Source organism: Tenrec ecaudatus, chromosome 13 (assembly GCF_050624435.1).
Source record: "Tenrec ecaudatus isolate mTenEca1 chromosome 13, mTenEca1.hap1, whole genome shotgun sequence".
Lineage (NCBI taxonomy): Eukaryota > Metazoa > Chordata > Mammalia > Afrosoricida > Tenrecidae > Tenrec > Tenrec ecaudatus.
Genome location: NC_134542.1, coordinates 20076832 through 20094299, shown reverse-complemented (window position 1 = coordinate 20094299; position 17468 = coordinate 20076832). Strand labels below are relative to the sequence as shown.

General features: G+C 37.5%; 1 protein-coding gene and 1 non-coding gene across 4 annotated transcripts in view; both read right to left on the bottom strand.

The window, feature by feature from the left end:
- The window catches only part of USP37 (ubiquitin specific peptidase 37), an 84634-nt gene that overhangs the window by 12596 nt on the left and 54570 nt on the right, over positions 1-17468 (bottom strand). For all 3 annotated transcript variants that reach the window (XM_075529183.1, XM_075529182.1, XM_075529184.1), the window contains 6 exons: positions 16735-16899; positions 15026-15091; positions 12150-12291; positions 10340-10595; positions 3705-3874; positions 1993-2053 (listed from right to left, as the gene is read on the bottom strand). In XM_075529183.1, coding sequence (XP_075385298.1) covers positions 1993-2053; positions 3705-3874; positions 10340-10595; positions 12150-12291; positions 15026-15091; positions 16735-16899 — 860 coding nt within the window. The remainder of the gene's footprint in view (positions 1-1992; positions 2054-3704; positions 3875-10339; positions 10596-12149; positions 12292-15025; positions 15092-16734; positions 16900-17468) is intronic.
- LOC142425274 (small nucleolar RNA SNORA48) lies at positions 41-182 on the bottom strand. Its single transcript, XR_012779623.1, has one exon. It is a non-coding gene; the product is annotated as a small nucleolar RNA SNORA48 (small nucleolar RNA).

Genomic DNA, 17468 nt, shown 5'->3' with positions numbered 1-17468 from the left:
TTAAAGCCAAGTGAGAATTTTTTTTAATGAAAATTTAAAAAAACGTGCCCTAGGCATGAAACAGCTCTGGCCACAATCCAGGCATCAAGCTATGATGAACAAAGGACTTCAAGTTGGCTCTGTTCCTGACTGATGTAAGCACACCACCACCAATCAGGTGTCTCTGCCCACAGTCAGGGTGAGACCATACATTTTTATGGGAGCAGGCAGAGGAGTTTTTTTCCCCCGTGGGGTAGGAACTGGTGTGTTTGAACCAGTAACCGAGCATTTAACAAACCACACAAGAATGGGAAGGACAGGAAAAGAGATCACAGCATCAGAATTTTGGAAGCTACAAGGGAAAGTCACGGACTTAGCAGACACAAGAAAAATACCATTCCAGCAAAGGAAAAAGTGTTGAGACCCAATCCAATGGATTAAACCACAGAATTTTAGAAGGCTCAACACTTGTCCAGGTACTTCTGAAGGTCAAGGCAGGAATGGAGGGTAACTAAGGACTGGGTGAAAGATTTTTGAGAAACACATGCCTAGATGAACTCATGTTATGAGGCGCTGACAGACATCTGGACTGAGAAGTGCCAGGCACAGGTGAGGTCGTGAGTAATATCATGAAAATAGGGGAGAAAGTAACAGCAGCATATCAAATCATGAGGATAAGGACCCCATGCTCCAGTTCTATTCCAGTACTTCCAGAACTCGGAAGCCCACACATCTTTCCTCTTTAGGCAAGAGCTTGGAAAACTCTTCTTTAGGAACAAAGCAAGTCCAAGAAAAAGGTCTAAGAGCATTAACATCTGAAAAAGAATCCCACCACTGCCCCGCCCCTTCCCTATTCTTAAGAATGAGCTGACAGCCAAAGATTACCATACACTTGAGGGAAATTTCTAAAGGAACAGTGAGAAGAAAACTCCAAGCAAGCAAGTAAAAACCTTTATTTAATATTTTCACAGATTTTAGATAAATAGAAAATAATTTTACAAAAATGGAAGTTACCAAATAAAACTTCTTCAAAATTTGAAATATGATTAAGAAGGGTGGAGAAAACTTCCAGAGAATAGTTCAAATTGATGTCTCCAAAAAACTTAAGTCACACCCTTCCTTTTTCAAGAAGCTACGGGGGAATGTTCTCTATTAAACCACAAGCAGAATAAAGATGAGGGAGAATGAGACACAGGAAATAGGTAGTTCATGCAAAGGAAGCCTCAGTGAATCTCGGGGAGGTGGGTAAGGAGAGCTCAGGCATCTGTGCAGGGGTGGGGGCCAAGACTGCAGCACTACGACTGAAGGGCCAGCAGTCAATGCTATCAATGAACCAACCACCCTTTAAAGCCTGGTTAATAGTAACTGTGCCTAACCCTTGTGCCATCGACATTCTTGTTCTGCCCCTCTCCATGCTCTGGATCTATCTAAATCAGCACTGAATACTCATTGTTGTACCTCTAAAGTATTCTGATTTGATATATGTGTGGGAGCTGGAGAAAGACCATTTGAAACAGAAAATATCCCATAACCACATACCCGCGTCGACTTCTAGTACCTGGTCCACCTATTAATTAATCCTGTCAAGTGCCACGACCCTGGTGACCCTTTTACTTTTGTGTACTACTTATTCATGTCCCCCACCCCCCATCAATTATGAATTCATGAGGAAACAGAAGCTGCATTATCTTCTCCTAATATTTAATAGTGGCAGTGTAACTCTTGCATTATACAGAGTTTAGCCTTGCTACGCAGTTTATCAAAATTAGAAACATGCATCACTTAAGTATATGGCTATACAATGGTACAATTACAAAGCAAGCTACTGGTTGATGCAAAAGTACAAAGAGTTAAGAGTGGTTTCCTTGGGGAGAGAAGTGAAAAGGAGGGACACACAGGTAACCACTAAGGTTCTTTGTCCTTACCTTGAGCTATGAAAAATTGGCACTGTTCCTAAAACTCACGGGGCACACATTTTATCATCTAAAAATATAATTAAAATAATTTCCACACCTTGGAGACTTAACTCAGTAGCTCTTTTGATGTCATCATCTTCTCTCTGTTCCCAGGCCTCCTAAAGGGACAAGAATAAAAGCAATGACATTTAAAGAAGTTATTGGGAAGAAGTGCGCACAGTGACGGCAAGCCAGCTCTATATCCCCACAGAACCAGTCTATTAGAGCAAGTAAGGAGTTTCCCACAAGATATTAAAAAACAGGTATCTGTTTTCCTTCTTGCTGAAGAGACCAAGACACACAGTAGATGCTTGGTACATGGGTACTAAATGAATGTCACTGAGGGTTACTTTTCTGATACATTTCCTAAAGAAATCTTACCCTCCAACGTCTCCTAAAAATATCTCAGCTAGATGACTACTTGAAGCATAAAATGAAATAGGAAAATGCTAAGTATTAAAAAAATTCATCTTGAGAGAAAATTTATAAATGCATGAATAAAGAAAAATACAATTTAAGCAAAATTATGTTTTACTTTTCTAAATTTTGGATTGGCTTTTAAAGTTACTCAACTACGTAAGAAACGAAGAAAGAATTTTTCTGCATTATAATAATAGGAGGAACAATATTATATTTTAAAAAGCAGCAATGAATATTATCTAAGAGGAAATATGATATAAAGTTTATCCTGAAACCAGAAAGATTCCTCTTTTAGTTATTGATAGAATGATGCAAGTATACCAAAATCAAGATATCTTATCTTATAAACCTGAGGAAAAACAGGGTCATCTTAACTGGGTGATCTCTCTCTCTCTCACACACAAATTTTTTCATTAATGAAAAACAGTTGTGCTGAACTTCCCTTTGTGTATGGTAAAGAATATTTTCTAAGAAATCAAACTTTGTCCTAGATGTAGGATAGCTGGTTCCAAAATGTTGAATTTTTTCAGCATTTCTCCATCTTGGTTGCATACTGGAATCACCAGGAAAATTTGGGAAAAAAGAAATCCAGCTGCCCAACCCATATCCTAGGTCAGTGACACCAGAAGTTTGAGGGGCAGCTCTTCAGATCATTTGAATGAGTAAAAATTGAGAACCTCTGTGCTAGATTTCATAATCTGATTATTTACAAACACTAACACTACACATTCACCCAATCTAAATAAATGCTTGGGGAATCTTTAAATTAGTAACATGATTGGGACTCTGCAGGGCCAATCATGCAATGAAGACCTCACCTAGCAGATCGCTCGGGGGTCCAGCTTTGGCAAACAGAAATACAAAGAACTAAAAGTTAAGGAATGGATCATGTATGTAACGAAAAAAGCGGATGTTATCCTATAACCTAAATTCTGAGAATTATATTTTAGGAACATTTCCGGAAAACTTTCCGCACAAATTCACAGTAACATCTTTACACTGAGAAATGGACCCAAACTAACACACTGCCTTAAAATACTAACCACAAAATCAGTGTGGTACATGAGCTGTTTTCACTGACTGCAAAGGGAAGCTGAGCTGGAGAGGATTTCTAATATACCATCTGCCAACAATACATTTTGTTGCATTTAGATTTTAAAAAGACACCACTCAGAAGGGTTTCTGCTTTAAATGCAACGGAAAGTCCCACTCCATCCTCTTTCTTCTTGGTAGTGACTCAATGGTTTAGTGCAGACAAACAGAGCCCAGTCTCCTGGCACGTGCTCAGTACAGGTCACAATTATGTCGGTTCTTGGAAAAGGATAGTGGGGCAGGAGCGAGTGAACGTACTTGGTCCTGAAGGCTCTGGGCCAAGGCCTGCTGGAGCTCTTGCTCTTCCCTTTCCCGCTGCTCCATGTCGTACTGCTGGAGCCACTCCACCTCTCCCTGAGGACCCTCAGGAGTTTTGTTTTCTTTATTCTCATCGCAGTCTTTAGTTATCTCCGTAAAAATGGCAGGATCTGAGGAAGGAAATCGCAATTATCATCTTTGCTGGGGAAGAGTTTCTCTAAAAAACATAAATGTCTCAGCTACGGTGACATCTACCGATCAGAGGGTAACATACCCTAACCTCACCTATGACTGACTTGAGACATTGAAAAGTCTTGTCTAACTAAATCTACAGCAGGGCTGTGCGATTTCAGAACGGCGAACTTTTGTGTTCATCATTTGAGGGGGCTGTCCCATGTGCTGTTTAGCAGCATTCTGGCCTTTACCCACTAGATGCAATTAACAACCCTTTCCTCAGCTATGACAACCCAAAATAATAGACATGGTGAAATAGCTCCTGTAGGGCAAAATCACCCCGGGCTACTAATCTATACAGCCTAAATAATTTATAAAAATGATTCTGAGATAAACCTACTTGTGCGCAGCACACTATGATTAAAGATACAGAATAAACATCTATATTCATAACTCACCATGCCATACAACCAAGCAGGAGAAATAAAGTAATGTTAAAGAAGAATTAGGCTAAAAATGAGTAAAGCAAATATCCAGATGTTTACATCTGTTAAATAACATCAATATACATATAACTTCAGGACAAAATTGAGACAGGTACAGGACTACTTAAAATCCATGTCAACAAACATGACTATGAAACAATAATCCATTTTTTTAGGTTCTAGCATAATAGATCAAGAGATTACAAAAAAAAAAAAAATCCCTTGACCAGATGGCTTTACTGGAGAATTCTACCATGCTTTTAGGGAAGAACTAAAACCAATTCCACACAAACTCTTCCAGAACACAGAAAAAGACAGCAAACTCCCGAACTCCTTCTATGAAGCTAGTATAACTCTGATACCAAAACTGGGCAAGGATCCCACAAGAATTGAGAACTACAGATCAATTATCCCTAATGAACATCAATGCAAAAATCCTTAACAAAATACTGGCCAAAAGAATACAAAAGCATATAAAACAAATAATTCACCATGACCAAGTGGGATCCATATCAGGGATGCAGGGATGGTTCAATATACGAAAGACCATTAGTATCATTTGCCACATTGACATGAAAACTATAAGAACCACATAATATTGATAGATGCCGAAAAAGCATTCGACAACATCTCAAACCAATTCCTGTATAAGACACTTGAGAAGATAGGAATGGAAGGAAAATTCCTCAAGACAATACAAGCTATATATGAAAAAAACAAACGACTAACACAATCACACTGAAAAAGGGAACCAGACAAGGATGCCCCTTGTCCCCACTCTGATTTAATATCGTGCTGGAGGTTTTAGCTAACAGCATAAGGCAAAGAAGAGACATCAAAGGTTATTCGTCTGGGGAAGGAAGAGGTGAAACTATCGTTATTTGCAGATGATATGATTTTATATATGGAAAATCCCAAAAGCTCTACAAGGGGAGTACTGGAAGCAATAGAGGAGTTGGCAGAGTGGCAGGATACAAGATCAACAAACAGAAGTCTATCGGACTGCTATACACATCGGATAAGACCACCGCAGAGGAGATCTAAAAGGTGGTACCCTTCACAATAGTCAAGCACAAACTGAAATATCTAAGGATTTATCTGACTAAAAGAACAAAAGATACATAAGGTGGGTGAAGGGAGACGTCGGATAGTGCAAGATAAGACAAAATAATAATTTATAAGCTATCAAGGGTTCATGAGGGAGGGGATGTGGGGGGGGGGGAGAGGAAAAAATGAGGCCAGGGCTATAGTTGGAGAGAAAATGTTTTGAGAATGAACAATGAATGTACAAATGTGCTTTACACAATTTATGTGTGTATGGATAGTGATAAGATTTGTAGGAGCTCCTAATAAAATAATTTTAAAAAGATATTCCTATGCTAAAACTCAATGTATACTTAATATATAAACTATCCCTTTCTTTATTGCATCTTACATTCTCTATTTCAGCAACCCTGTCACTGTTCGCTATCAATGGTTTGTTTTTTAAGACAGAAACCAGGAGGTCAATTCAATTCTCTCTTCCATTCAGCCCTCACAACATATGAATTTAAATATCTCTGAAGTCCATCAGCTTTTCTTTTCCATAGAACCTCGGTTTAGGGCACCATTAACTTTTTTTTTTTTTGATATGTCTTCTAATATCTTGCTTTTATTGTTTTGGATATGTCAGATCATTTTGCTTGGTTAGTTGCTTCCCATCTTCATAAGGGTAGAAGTCAAAATACTAGTAAACTTATAAAACTTGAACTCCTTACTTTTCTGACCTCAATATTTTTAACGTCTTTACTCCCTCCACTCCATCAATATTGATCTTCTTCTTGTTCCTACAGACACCATTAACTTTTGACCTGAACACAAGAACACCCTAATAGTTCTCATAAGGTTATTTTTGGAAATTCTTGAAATTATGTTCTACACTGCACTCGGATGATCTGTTTTCAATATTTTATCAAATATTTGCTTACAATTACTGAATAACTCCCCAGTGCTACTGAAATACAAGTACAAGCTCTTTAACATAGCTAAGGCCAGACAAAAACTAGAGACTGGATAACTCTTCCACTTTCCCTTAACATCAGCATTGATGGCTGAAGTAGTAGAAAGACAACAGAGAGGAGACAGGTCAGGGCAAGTGGTTTGAATTTTTGTATATTTATTTTAAATTTAAGTGTAATACAATGTAACAAAAATAGTCTTATGCAGGAGAGTAACACAATGACTTATGCTTTAGATAAATTTGTTTTATTCATGAAACAATGTTTGTAGAGGGGCAAAAGAGGTAGAAGAAGTGTGGGCTAGGAATAGGTGTTGGCTAGGAATCAATAGCAGTGGTCCAAGTGAAAGGTGGAAGGTTAGCTAAGAGATGCAACTGTGAAAATGTTAACAAATGGTTAGATTCAGGAGGCACAGCTGACTGGACTTAATGATGGAGGACCAAAAGGTGTGGTGTTAAAGAAAAATGAAAACTAGACAGCCAAATAGGAGATTTCAAGTACATGTCTGTATGTATCTTTATCATTCTACATATATGCACGAGCCTAAGCTCAGGTGAGAGATTGAAGACAGAGATACAAATTTGGTTGTTTCATCAGTATCTGAGGTTCTAAGATGAGTCATTTTGGACATTGCAGCCCAAACGCCAATCCACATGATATGGAACAGTGTCATCACCAGCTCAGATGACAGTAAATCCAAAGACGTTAGTCATTCTTGCTCTATGGCACTCATTCTGAGATGATTCCTGCACAGCTACACATACACATATATATACGCAGAAGGACATGTGATAAAATGTGAGTGAGGCAGCCCATCTGTAGGCAGCTGGACATCCCCTTATAGAAAGGTCTAGAGGAGACGAGCCAGTCAGGGTGCAATACAGCACTGATGAAACATACAACTTTCCTCTAGTTCTTTCATGCTTCCTACCCCCCAACTATCATGATCCCAATTCTACCTTACCAATCCAGCTAGACCACTGGTACAGAAAAGAACTGGAAACAGGGAATCCAACACAGATAAACCCCTCGGGACCAATAATGAGAGTAGCAATACCAGGAGGGGATGGGGAAGGTGGGGTTGAAAGGGGGAACCGATCACAAGGATCTACATATACACCCCCTCCCTGGGGGATAGAAAACAGAAAAGTGGGTGAAGAGAGGCATTGGATAGTGTAAGACATGACAAAACAATAATTTATAAATTACCAAGGGTTCGGGAGGGAAGGAGAGAGGGTGGAGGATGGGAGGGAATGAGGAGCTGATAGCAAGGGCTCAAGCAGAAAGCAAGTGCTTTGGGAATGATGATGGCAACAAATGTACAAGCGTGCTTGATACAATGTATGTATGTATGGATTGTATTAAGAGTTGTATGAGCTTCCAGTAAAATCATTAAAAAAAAATGTTAGTGAGGGATACATATAACCTTGGTGTGTCCCGTTCGCATTCTTAAACTTCCCTCTGGATTAAAAAAAAAATTCACAATAAAAAACTCCAGGAGGATTTGATCATATCAGATGATTCCTTAGAATTCTAATTAAGACATGATAATGGGCTTTATGGTCTTGTTCTTTTTTGGTGGGTAGAGTTTTTATCTTTTAGAGCAGTGGTTCTCAGCCTGTGGGTCATGACCCCTTTGTGAGGTCAAATGATCCTTTCACAGGGGTCATCCAATTCATAACAGTAGCAAGATTACAGTTATGAAATAACAACGAAAATAATTTCATGGTTGGGGGTCAACACATGAGGAACTGTATTAAAGAATCATGGCATTGGGAAGGTTTAGAGCCACTGTTTTAGAGTTACTGAAATCTTTACAGATAAAATTATATAACTTCGAATTTACTTCCAAGTAACCCAGTGAACAAGACAGAGAAGTTGGGGTATAGAAGAAACAAAACTATCTTTTTGTTGTAATTATTGAAATTAAATTTTGATTTGAAAGAGGAAGGTTCATTATATTAGTGTCCGACCATTTTGTTGGATATTTTCCATAAGTTAAAAAGCAATGCAGGAAAAGGAATTAGAATTACAGCAAGAACGTAAAAGGAGCAGTGAGGTTAAAGAAACAAAATACAACAATGATTAGCACCCACCTGGAGAAAATGGCTGCTTATGAAAGAAGTTCTTAAGTATGGGTAAGGCCATAAAGTACAGGTGAAATAAGTTGGCCCTATGTGAAATTAATAGTCATAAACTACCTGTGATTAGGTAAATCTCAAATTTATCGCCCATTTACAATAACCTAGAACCATATGCAAAAAAAAAAGTAACTGAAATCATTCACAAACCAATTTAAAACTAATTAAAGTGTAAAAATGTTATATCTGTACAGCACTATTTAATATAAGTATATACCATCTAATATTCCAATACAACTTTCTGAAGCATGACAGCTCTCTACACAGGGACAAGCTAATTGAGTATCAAGAGGTTAAATTACCCATTTAAGAATTCGTATGGGAGAGCAAATGCTTGGAGAATGATTGGGGCAGGGAATGTATGGATGTGCTTTATACAATTGATGTATGTATATGTATGGATTGTGATAAGAGTTGCATGAGTCCCTAATAAAATGTAAAAAAAGGAAAGAGGGGAGAAAAAAAAAAAGAAAATGATGAGGGCAAAGAATGTACAGATGTGCTTTATACAATTGATGTATGTATATGTATAGACTGTGTTAAGAGTTGTATGAGCCCCTAATAAATTGTTTTTAAAAAAATTCGTATGTATTGCTTTCTCTTTTGACATATTTAAAAGTTGTTTCATTAAAAAAAAAAAGTGAAGGGGAAATACATGTGCATTAAGTCTCAGGTGAATGCTCTCTGCCCGGAGCCCAGGGACGTGGATAACCTTGTTACCACGCAGAGGGCACTGGAAAGTGGATGACTGCAGATGTAGTTAGGTTAAAAGGGAACACCTGATCATTTGATCTACCTTTTGACACATTTTAAATTTTTCCTGATTTTTAATATTTTCTGCTTTCTTTTTAATTGACATTTAAAAAATGCTTTTCTGTCTATGAAATCCAGGATAGGTAAATCTAGAGATTAATGATCTCTTAAGTGTATGGCGGGGAGGGTAAAGAGAGAGAGCGAGTGATGATGAGTATGAAGACAAGAAAATGTTTCATAACTGACTGTGGTGATGACTCTCAAACTCTTAGCATGTCTGAACTATTGAATTGTGCAATTTGTTTATATACCAATAAAACTTAGTCCAAGACCTGACCACTTACTTTAGTGTTAGTCTTTCTACCATTATTATGGGATGCTTCCAAAGGAGGAGGGAACATCTCAAGTACAATAAAACACGGCACAAGTTCAGATAATGGAAAATTAAGTACTGGTTTGGGTGTTGCTGTGATATTGAAAGCCACCATGACGGACAGATTTCAGTGGAGCTTCCTAACAAAGACAGCGTAATAAGAAAGGCTTGGAGATCTACTTCTGAGAATTAGTCAGTGACAGTTCACGGATCACAAACCAATTACTGTTAAAAAAACAAAACCACCATGTTTGGTGAAATACAGGGCCAACAACAGTGAGGGGAGTCTGCAGAGGGCTGGCACAAAGCTGCAACTGACAGGGAAGTGAAGATGACACAGGAGGAGGCACCAATTTGATGTTGTGCATCAGGTCACCTCAAGTTGGAGTTGACTAGCTGGCAATTCTCTGACCTACATAGATGAGCTATATATACATCCACACCGCCTCCACTATCTAGAAGCAATTTGACACTGTAAATTTTAGGACAGTTATGAGCTGTTTAATACCTTTCTATTTCTTGTCTTTTTTTTATAAATCATTCTATTGGGGGCTTGTACAACTCTTATCACAATCCAACCATCCATTGTGTCAAGCACATTTGTACATTTGTTACCATCATCATTTTCAAAGCATTTTCTTTCTACTTGAGCCCTTGGTGTTAGCTCTTCACTTACCCCACTCCACCACCCTTCTGTAGTTCTTAAACTTACCTGCCTCTGTGATTAATTTGGGTTTCTCGGTTTCCACAGGTTCTGGGTTTTCAGGCATGTCTTGAATATCATCCTCTGCAAATCCAGTATCTGGGCTGCTCGTTGGTTTCTCATCATCGTCATGACTCACAGTTGGTGAAGAGTCCCTCTTACTTATCTCTAAGACAGCCGCTACAAGCTCTTCTTCACTCATTTCTTCGAATCCTGAGTTTTCCAATTCAGCTTTATAGGGCTCGAGTCTGCTTAATTTTGAATCCTGAAGAAGAGAGTTATTTTTAGCGGAAACTAGAATGGTTACAAATGCAGTAATAAAAGTTTAAAGTGGATGTTTACGTTTTAAAAGTTTCCTTTCAGAGAATCGATAACAAGGATCAACCTATAACACGCTCTCAGGGAGACGAACAATGGAACAGTGGGTGATGGGTGATGATGTAAGATAGGAAAATAATAATGTATAACTTATCAAAGATTTGTGAGGATGGGCGGGTGGGGGAGGGGGAAGAAATGGGGAGCTGATATCAAGGGCTCAAGTGGGAAGAGAATGCTTTGAAAGTGAGGATGGTGGCACATGTGCAAATGTACTTGAAACACTGGATGAATGTGTGGATTGTGATAAGAGATATAAGAGCCACCAATAAAAAGTATTTAATAATAATTTTTTTTAAGTTTCCTTTCTTTGATGTGATGGGTTACATAATCAATTTAACAACCACTGGTTAACCTTAAGTTCAAGTAAGCACTATATAAGGTACATTTATTTTGCTTGATTATATTAATTGTTAAATACACTCTTTGTAGGAGTTTGGAAAGTACATCAAAGTAAAACAGTAAGTCCACCTTAAAGCTCTTTATTCAGAGATAAACATGGTATGTCTGCTGCATTCTCTTCTAGACATATGTGGATTATACTGTTAATATTTCCAGTGCTGACAGCTCTTACTAATTTATAAAAGATAATTCAGAAAAAGAAAAACACATCACGATAATGTAAATATCTACAAGTGACTTTCTGAATAACTCTCTCCCACTTCTGGGGAGAATTGTGACTTTCTTTTTGGTTTAGAGTGAACATCTCTCTCACCGGCAACCACACACTGCCTCTCGCTTTGAAAGGAAGATGAGGAACGAGGTCAAACAAGAAACAACTAAAATAATCCTTATCAAAAACTAAACTCACTACCAATGAGATGATGCCTCACAGCGACTCTACAAGGACGGGGAAGGGCTGTCCCATCAGTGTCCAACACTTCCCTCCACAGAGCTGGCTGGTGGTTTCAAACTGCTGACCTTGTCGTTAGCAGCTCAATACATAACCACTACGCCACCAGGACTCCTCTAATCTTACCCAAAGGTACGTATACTCCTAAAAAATATTAGGTCTCTATACAGCGTTAACTATCACTTTGGGTCCAGAAAGAAGCAGCCATTTAGAACTTGAAACATTAGATTGCTTGGCTGGTCTGTCGATGCAATACGTTTCTTCTGGCTCCTCTACATAAACAACAGTTAGTCCCCAAATCAAGGGAGTAGTCATTTGAGGTCCAATATACATAAGGTAGTTCTGATGGTTAATTAAAAAAAAATTTTTTTTTTAAAGGAGAGAAAGTGAAATTTGTCTGGAGTAGTTTTCATTTCTTAATAGTCTAGGTTCATCTGCAAAAAAAATTTTTTTGTAGCTAGAAAAAACCCTTAACCTTAGTGAAGTGATCCATTAAGTTTATGATCTACCTTGTGTATTTAACAAATTTGCTGATGCTAGTTAGGAAGGGTGTTTATTATTCGTCAGAAATTTTGATGAGAAAGTGCTTACTTTTTCTAGGTCTTCCTGCTGCTGCTCATTGCCTGACATTTCACAAAGCCTCTGGCTGAGGGCTACAGTACGTTTCAGTTCATCTTCACTGTCTGAATCAAGGCATAAAGCCAGGGAACTCTTGGATTTGAAGGTAAATTTCCTGTAATTAAGTGGGGGGAAACACAAGCTGTATAAGTCTGTAAAACAACCATTTATTCTCATTATTCTTTTGATGTATAAATATGAAAGCAAAGCAAAACAAAATTTTCCAGTATGGAAAAGAATTTAATAGAGCTAAAAGATTTATCAAAGGAGGTATATGTAAGCATTACCTTTGCCCCACTCTAAAAGAGCCATGCTTTGGAAAATTAGATGAATTCTTATGCCATGATATATCAATAAACCAATCACGCTGTGCCTTTTTCCCCCTTTTAATGCTCAAACCCAATGAGACTTGCTATTGTCTTCAGAAGACAAGTAACTGTACTTACTGAAATCATGCAGACATAGCAATGAATAAATGTTCCTGACAACAAAGTGCATAAGGACTAATTTCAAATCTTTTAAGTTATGATCCATGCACTTTAAAAGTAACAGTAACATTCCACTTATCGACTTATCTGTAGGTCAGACTTGTGACAACCACTACCTGTTGAAATACCAGGAGTCCAAAACAAGAAAGAAGGCTTCTGAGGAAGGCAGCAGTGCCAAAGCCCATGCCTTTAACATTTTAGATAGAGCCCCTCCCACTTGTCCTAGGAAATCATATGTAAGTTCATAAAAAAATGAGAGCCACGAAATGGAAGAGGAAAACAATCAAAAAAGACAAAAGAGAACTATAAAATCATTTAATGTGAAGGCACTCTGCCTTGTAAGAATTAAGAGCCCCTGAGGGCATTACATTAAAACAGTACAATATAAGAGATTCACACAATGCTAATTCTAAGTCATTAAGACATATTTAAATGATCTTCCATGGATTTTATTTAAGAATATAAGGAATGATGTACCATCTTAGAATTTTCATCTAAAATAGCCACAATTAAAAAAGAATTTTAAAAAGATGTTGTAATCCTTGAAAGTCAAGCTTTAATTTAATGAAAATTTACTTAAGTGGAAAACCTATTATCATTCTTCAATAAGACCAGATAAGTAAGGTGTTACTGTGTTTTCTTATACATGAGTTCAAAATAAATCAAAGGAAAAAGTGGTAAAGGTCAAAGAAGAACTTTCTTTGATGAAGGGTAACAAGTTCATACACTATGCTAATAAAATTAATGTTAAATGGAAGCTGGGAGAATGTGATTAATCTAAAATGTGAAAACTAAATAAACATATAGAATGATGGCATCAAGAAATAAGAGGCTGCAATGGAAATCAGGAGGGTTGCATAGCAATGGAGATCAAAGACAAGAGGCAAGCAGTCAGCAAGTCAGCCCAGCTGAGTATGTGGCTGAGAGCAGCCAGGATGGCACTGCAGTGCAGCCAGAACACTTGAATAGCCTTCCAGGACATGCTCAAAGGGTTTTTCATAGAACTTAGAAAAGGCCAATTAGTCATCTAATCCCCCCCCAGTCCCTCCCATTACATGCTCACCAAGTCAACCTTAACACAGTAATATGTTTATCCAGGTACGGAGAGTGACACCTGGCCACTATTGTACCAGGGTCAAATGAGAAAAAGGACAATGTAGAAGAACCAATGGTATTCTTTCTGGTTCATAACTCAGCCTCTTTTAAGTTTGATCGGCATGACAGGTCTTCTAGGGCCTAATCATCCTTTATTGACCAACACTCCAATTCTCATACCAGTAGACCCTGAAAACAGATGACCATGCCAAGGTACAATGATGCCCAATGTAACCATCTCTTTCTTGCAACTATAGTGATTTGGTACATAAAGAGTGCATTCCATTAATAATTACTATATTCACAGAAGGCAGCTTGCCTGTAGCAATGAAAAATATTCATCCTGTAAATGCATCACTTGCTCACTCTCTAAGCAGCCAAGTGGAATTGCTCATTTGTATCTTGAGAACGGGCAAGAGTATTCATATCGGTACCATTTCAGATTTCTAGTCATGTTAGTCATCTGGTTTTAATTGCACTGAAAAATAATTAACAGGAGGAAAAGAGAATAGCAGTTCCCAAATGTCATTTTATGGTTATATAAATCTCCCTCCCCCCAAAGCCCTTAAACAACAAGTGTCTCTTTGATGAAAGTACGTTGGGACAGTAATATTTATTTAGAAAAACAAACTTTAAAAACAAGTGACAAATAGGTCATGTAGAAGTGTTTGATCAGGAACTGTGTGTCCAGTGAAATCTTAGAGGAGGTGTATTAAAAAAGGCATTTGCTTCCCTCCTTCGACAACCTTGGTCTTAAGCAAAAAATAGAAAACATTTACGGAGTAGCTACATTCCAGTGTGTGCTTATTTTCCTGTCCCCTTTCAGAATACCTCTAATCCAGAGTCTAAGTCAAGAAGTGCAAAACTGCAACAGGTAAAGCGATGTTCTGAAGCCTGCATGCCTGTCTTTGAGGAAGGATACTTTCACTGATTGGGGCTATTTTACCACTTCAATCTTTACAATAATTTTCATGAGTCAGTTTTTAGTTTCAGGATATAAAATTTATATTATGATAATCAGTACAAAAGTAGTACAAAGTTGGACAACAGAATTCTGAGCTGATCATTTGAACTTGCTCCTCTGTTAAAAACTTGTTATACCCTAATCTAAACCAGATTCAAGAAAGTTCCAAAGTATGGGAAATACAGAGAAGTTGCCATGCAAAACAGAGGAACAATAAAGAAAAAGAGGGAAAGTCTTGGAGATTTAGGTAAGGCAAACCCCTAAAAATACAAAACGGGGGGTTCACAAGAAATACAACTCACTTTGAAGGTGTTGAAGGGCTGGTGTTGCAGGAATTCACCATTTGGGAGGCTTTCAATGGTCTAGAACTATTAGAAAATTAAAAAAATATATATACTGTACACAATTTATATTAAGAAAAACACTGTATTTAACTTTTAAACAGAATCATGCTATGCTATAATTCTTAATACTTCTTTTAAAAATGGCAATTTTGATTCTTTAAAAACTATTAGAAGGAGCGGTCTAGAGAAAAAAGTCAATTCTATATACATACTTCTTGATCAATCACATTAAAAGCATTGGAAACAAAGTCAAATATTATGCATATGAAAAGAATAATTTGGGGGAAATGATCTTGTCTCAGTTCTTTACGCTTAAGCAATATAATAGCTCTCATTTATTGAGGACTTGCCAGATGTCAGGCACCGTCCTAAGAACTCTATACATACAACTACTTCATTTGAGGCTCACAAACACCCTAAAAGCTTCCCCACAGACAAGCCAAGGAATTTGTTCAAGATTTTACAGTTATCAAGTTGTAGTTAGGATATGAACGCAGCTAGGCTCAACACAATAAACTTTGATTGCCAGAAAGAGCAATGGTATCTCTACCAGCAGAGGGCAGTCTACATCAAGGGAAAAACCCCATTCCAAAAAAGGCTTTAAGAGAAAACTCAAAAATAAGCACTAGACCATGTCTGTATCAGCAGACACATTCAGGCCAATAGTATAAACATGCATTATTGAGGATATATTGCAAAGTATGTAAATATAATATAGGATATATTTCAGTTATAAAGAAGAGCACTGGTTCTGTGTTGGGCTGTTAACCATAGGGTCAGGCGTTCCAAAGGAGAAAGATGGGACTTCCTACATCGTAAAGAATTACAGTCTTGGGAACTCAGAGAGGCAGTTCTACTCTGTCCTACAGTGTTGCTATAAGCAATGACTTGAAGTGAGTGAATTTAGTTTTGTTTCTTGGATTCAATAATAAATTAGAAATCCTAGGGAAACACATTTTAGAACATTACATCAACCCTTTTTGGCATATGTTCATTTACTTTCTGAAGTGTTTGTTATTCCACTTTAGCCATGAGATCTGGCTGTGACCTCAAGCAAATCACCAAAATGCTACAAAATTAAGGATTTGGACAAAATCTCTATAATCTTTCACCTCTTCAGTTCTTGTAGTTCTTCACAGTGGTGATAATATATTTATTAAGATGCAACTAGTTTGTGTCCCAGAATATTTAGTACAGTGTATCTCAGTTTTACTCTGTCCTATAGGGTCACTATGAGTTGGAACTGATTCTATGCCAGTGAGTTTTAAGTCTACAGAGGACATTTGTTAAAAATACAACTTCCTAAGCTTTACTTCAAATCTACAGAAATTGTTAGGGGACGAATACAAATTACTTATTTTTCAGGTCCAGGTGCTTCTTAGGATCATGTAAGAGGTTTATAGTGCCAGAGATATCAAATAGTCTTCTAACAGCGGAGGCACTCCCTAAAAGCCATCTCATTGTGAAGGGCAGCAACCAAATTGGCAAGAACCTTGTTTAAGCATCGTTTTCAACGAATGCATAGTAATTTTACATGCAAGCCCCCAAATAGAGCAAAACTGACATCTCCTTCCTGGCTTGATTTCACCTGGGAGTTACATTATCAGGTTCATTCTTTTAACTGGGCACTAAAACGGAAGATAAGGAAATCCTTGCACAGAACTTACACTGCCATATGTGCGCTCCAGCCAAGGGTACAGGGGGGTTTGGTATTTTCAGTGCAATGAGATGATAGGGTCAGGTATCTTGGAATGATGACTTGCTGTCCAATCTTGTTGTTAACCGCAAGAGCCACATTAAAGCTGTATCGTTTCAAATGAAGAATGAGGACCCTGTAAAACAAGAGGGGATGGGGTAATACCAATTCACTAGAGGTAATGTTCTTATCTATCGATCTTACAGGTCATCACTCTACTCGATTAGATATCTGATTTAAAGAATATATTTGGCCAAATGAAGGTTCTTCAGACAACACTTACTGAACCTTTGGCATTGGCAGGCATTGTTTTTATGTATAAAATATATAAAAATAAATACAACACAGGTACAGTAACAGATATGTATTGAGTGAATTTATAAAATTTGGATAAGATATTTCTAAGTTTCTTAGAAAACAAAATACCTAATACAACATACAGAGGAGAATGCTAAAATTTTTCAGTGCTGATTTTGATAGTAGGTTAAATCCTTAAAATGTTCACTTCAATGTTATATAGATTTTTAAAATTAGAAAACAAGTTATACTAGCTAATGATAAAATATTATCTACTGTATTAGTATGGATACTTTAGAGAAACAAATCCACAGAAACTCATGTATAAGAGTTTTATATAAAGGTTAAGTGCATATCAAGAAAACATCCCAACCCAGTGCTGCCCAAGCCCACAAGTCCAACATTAAC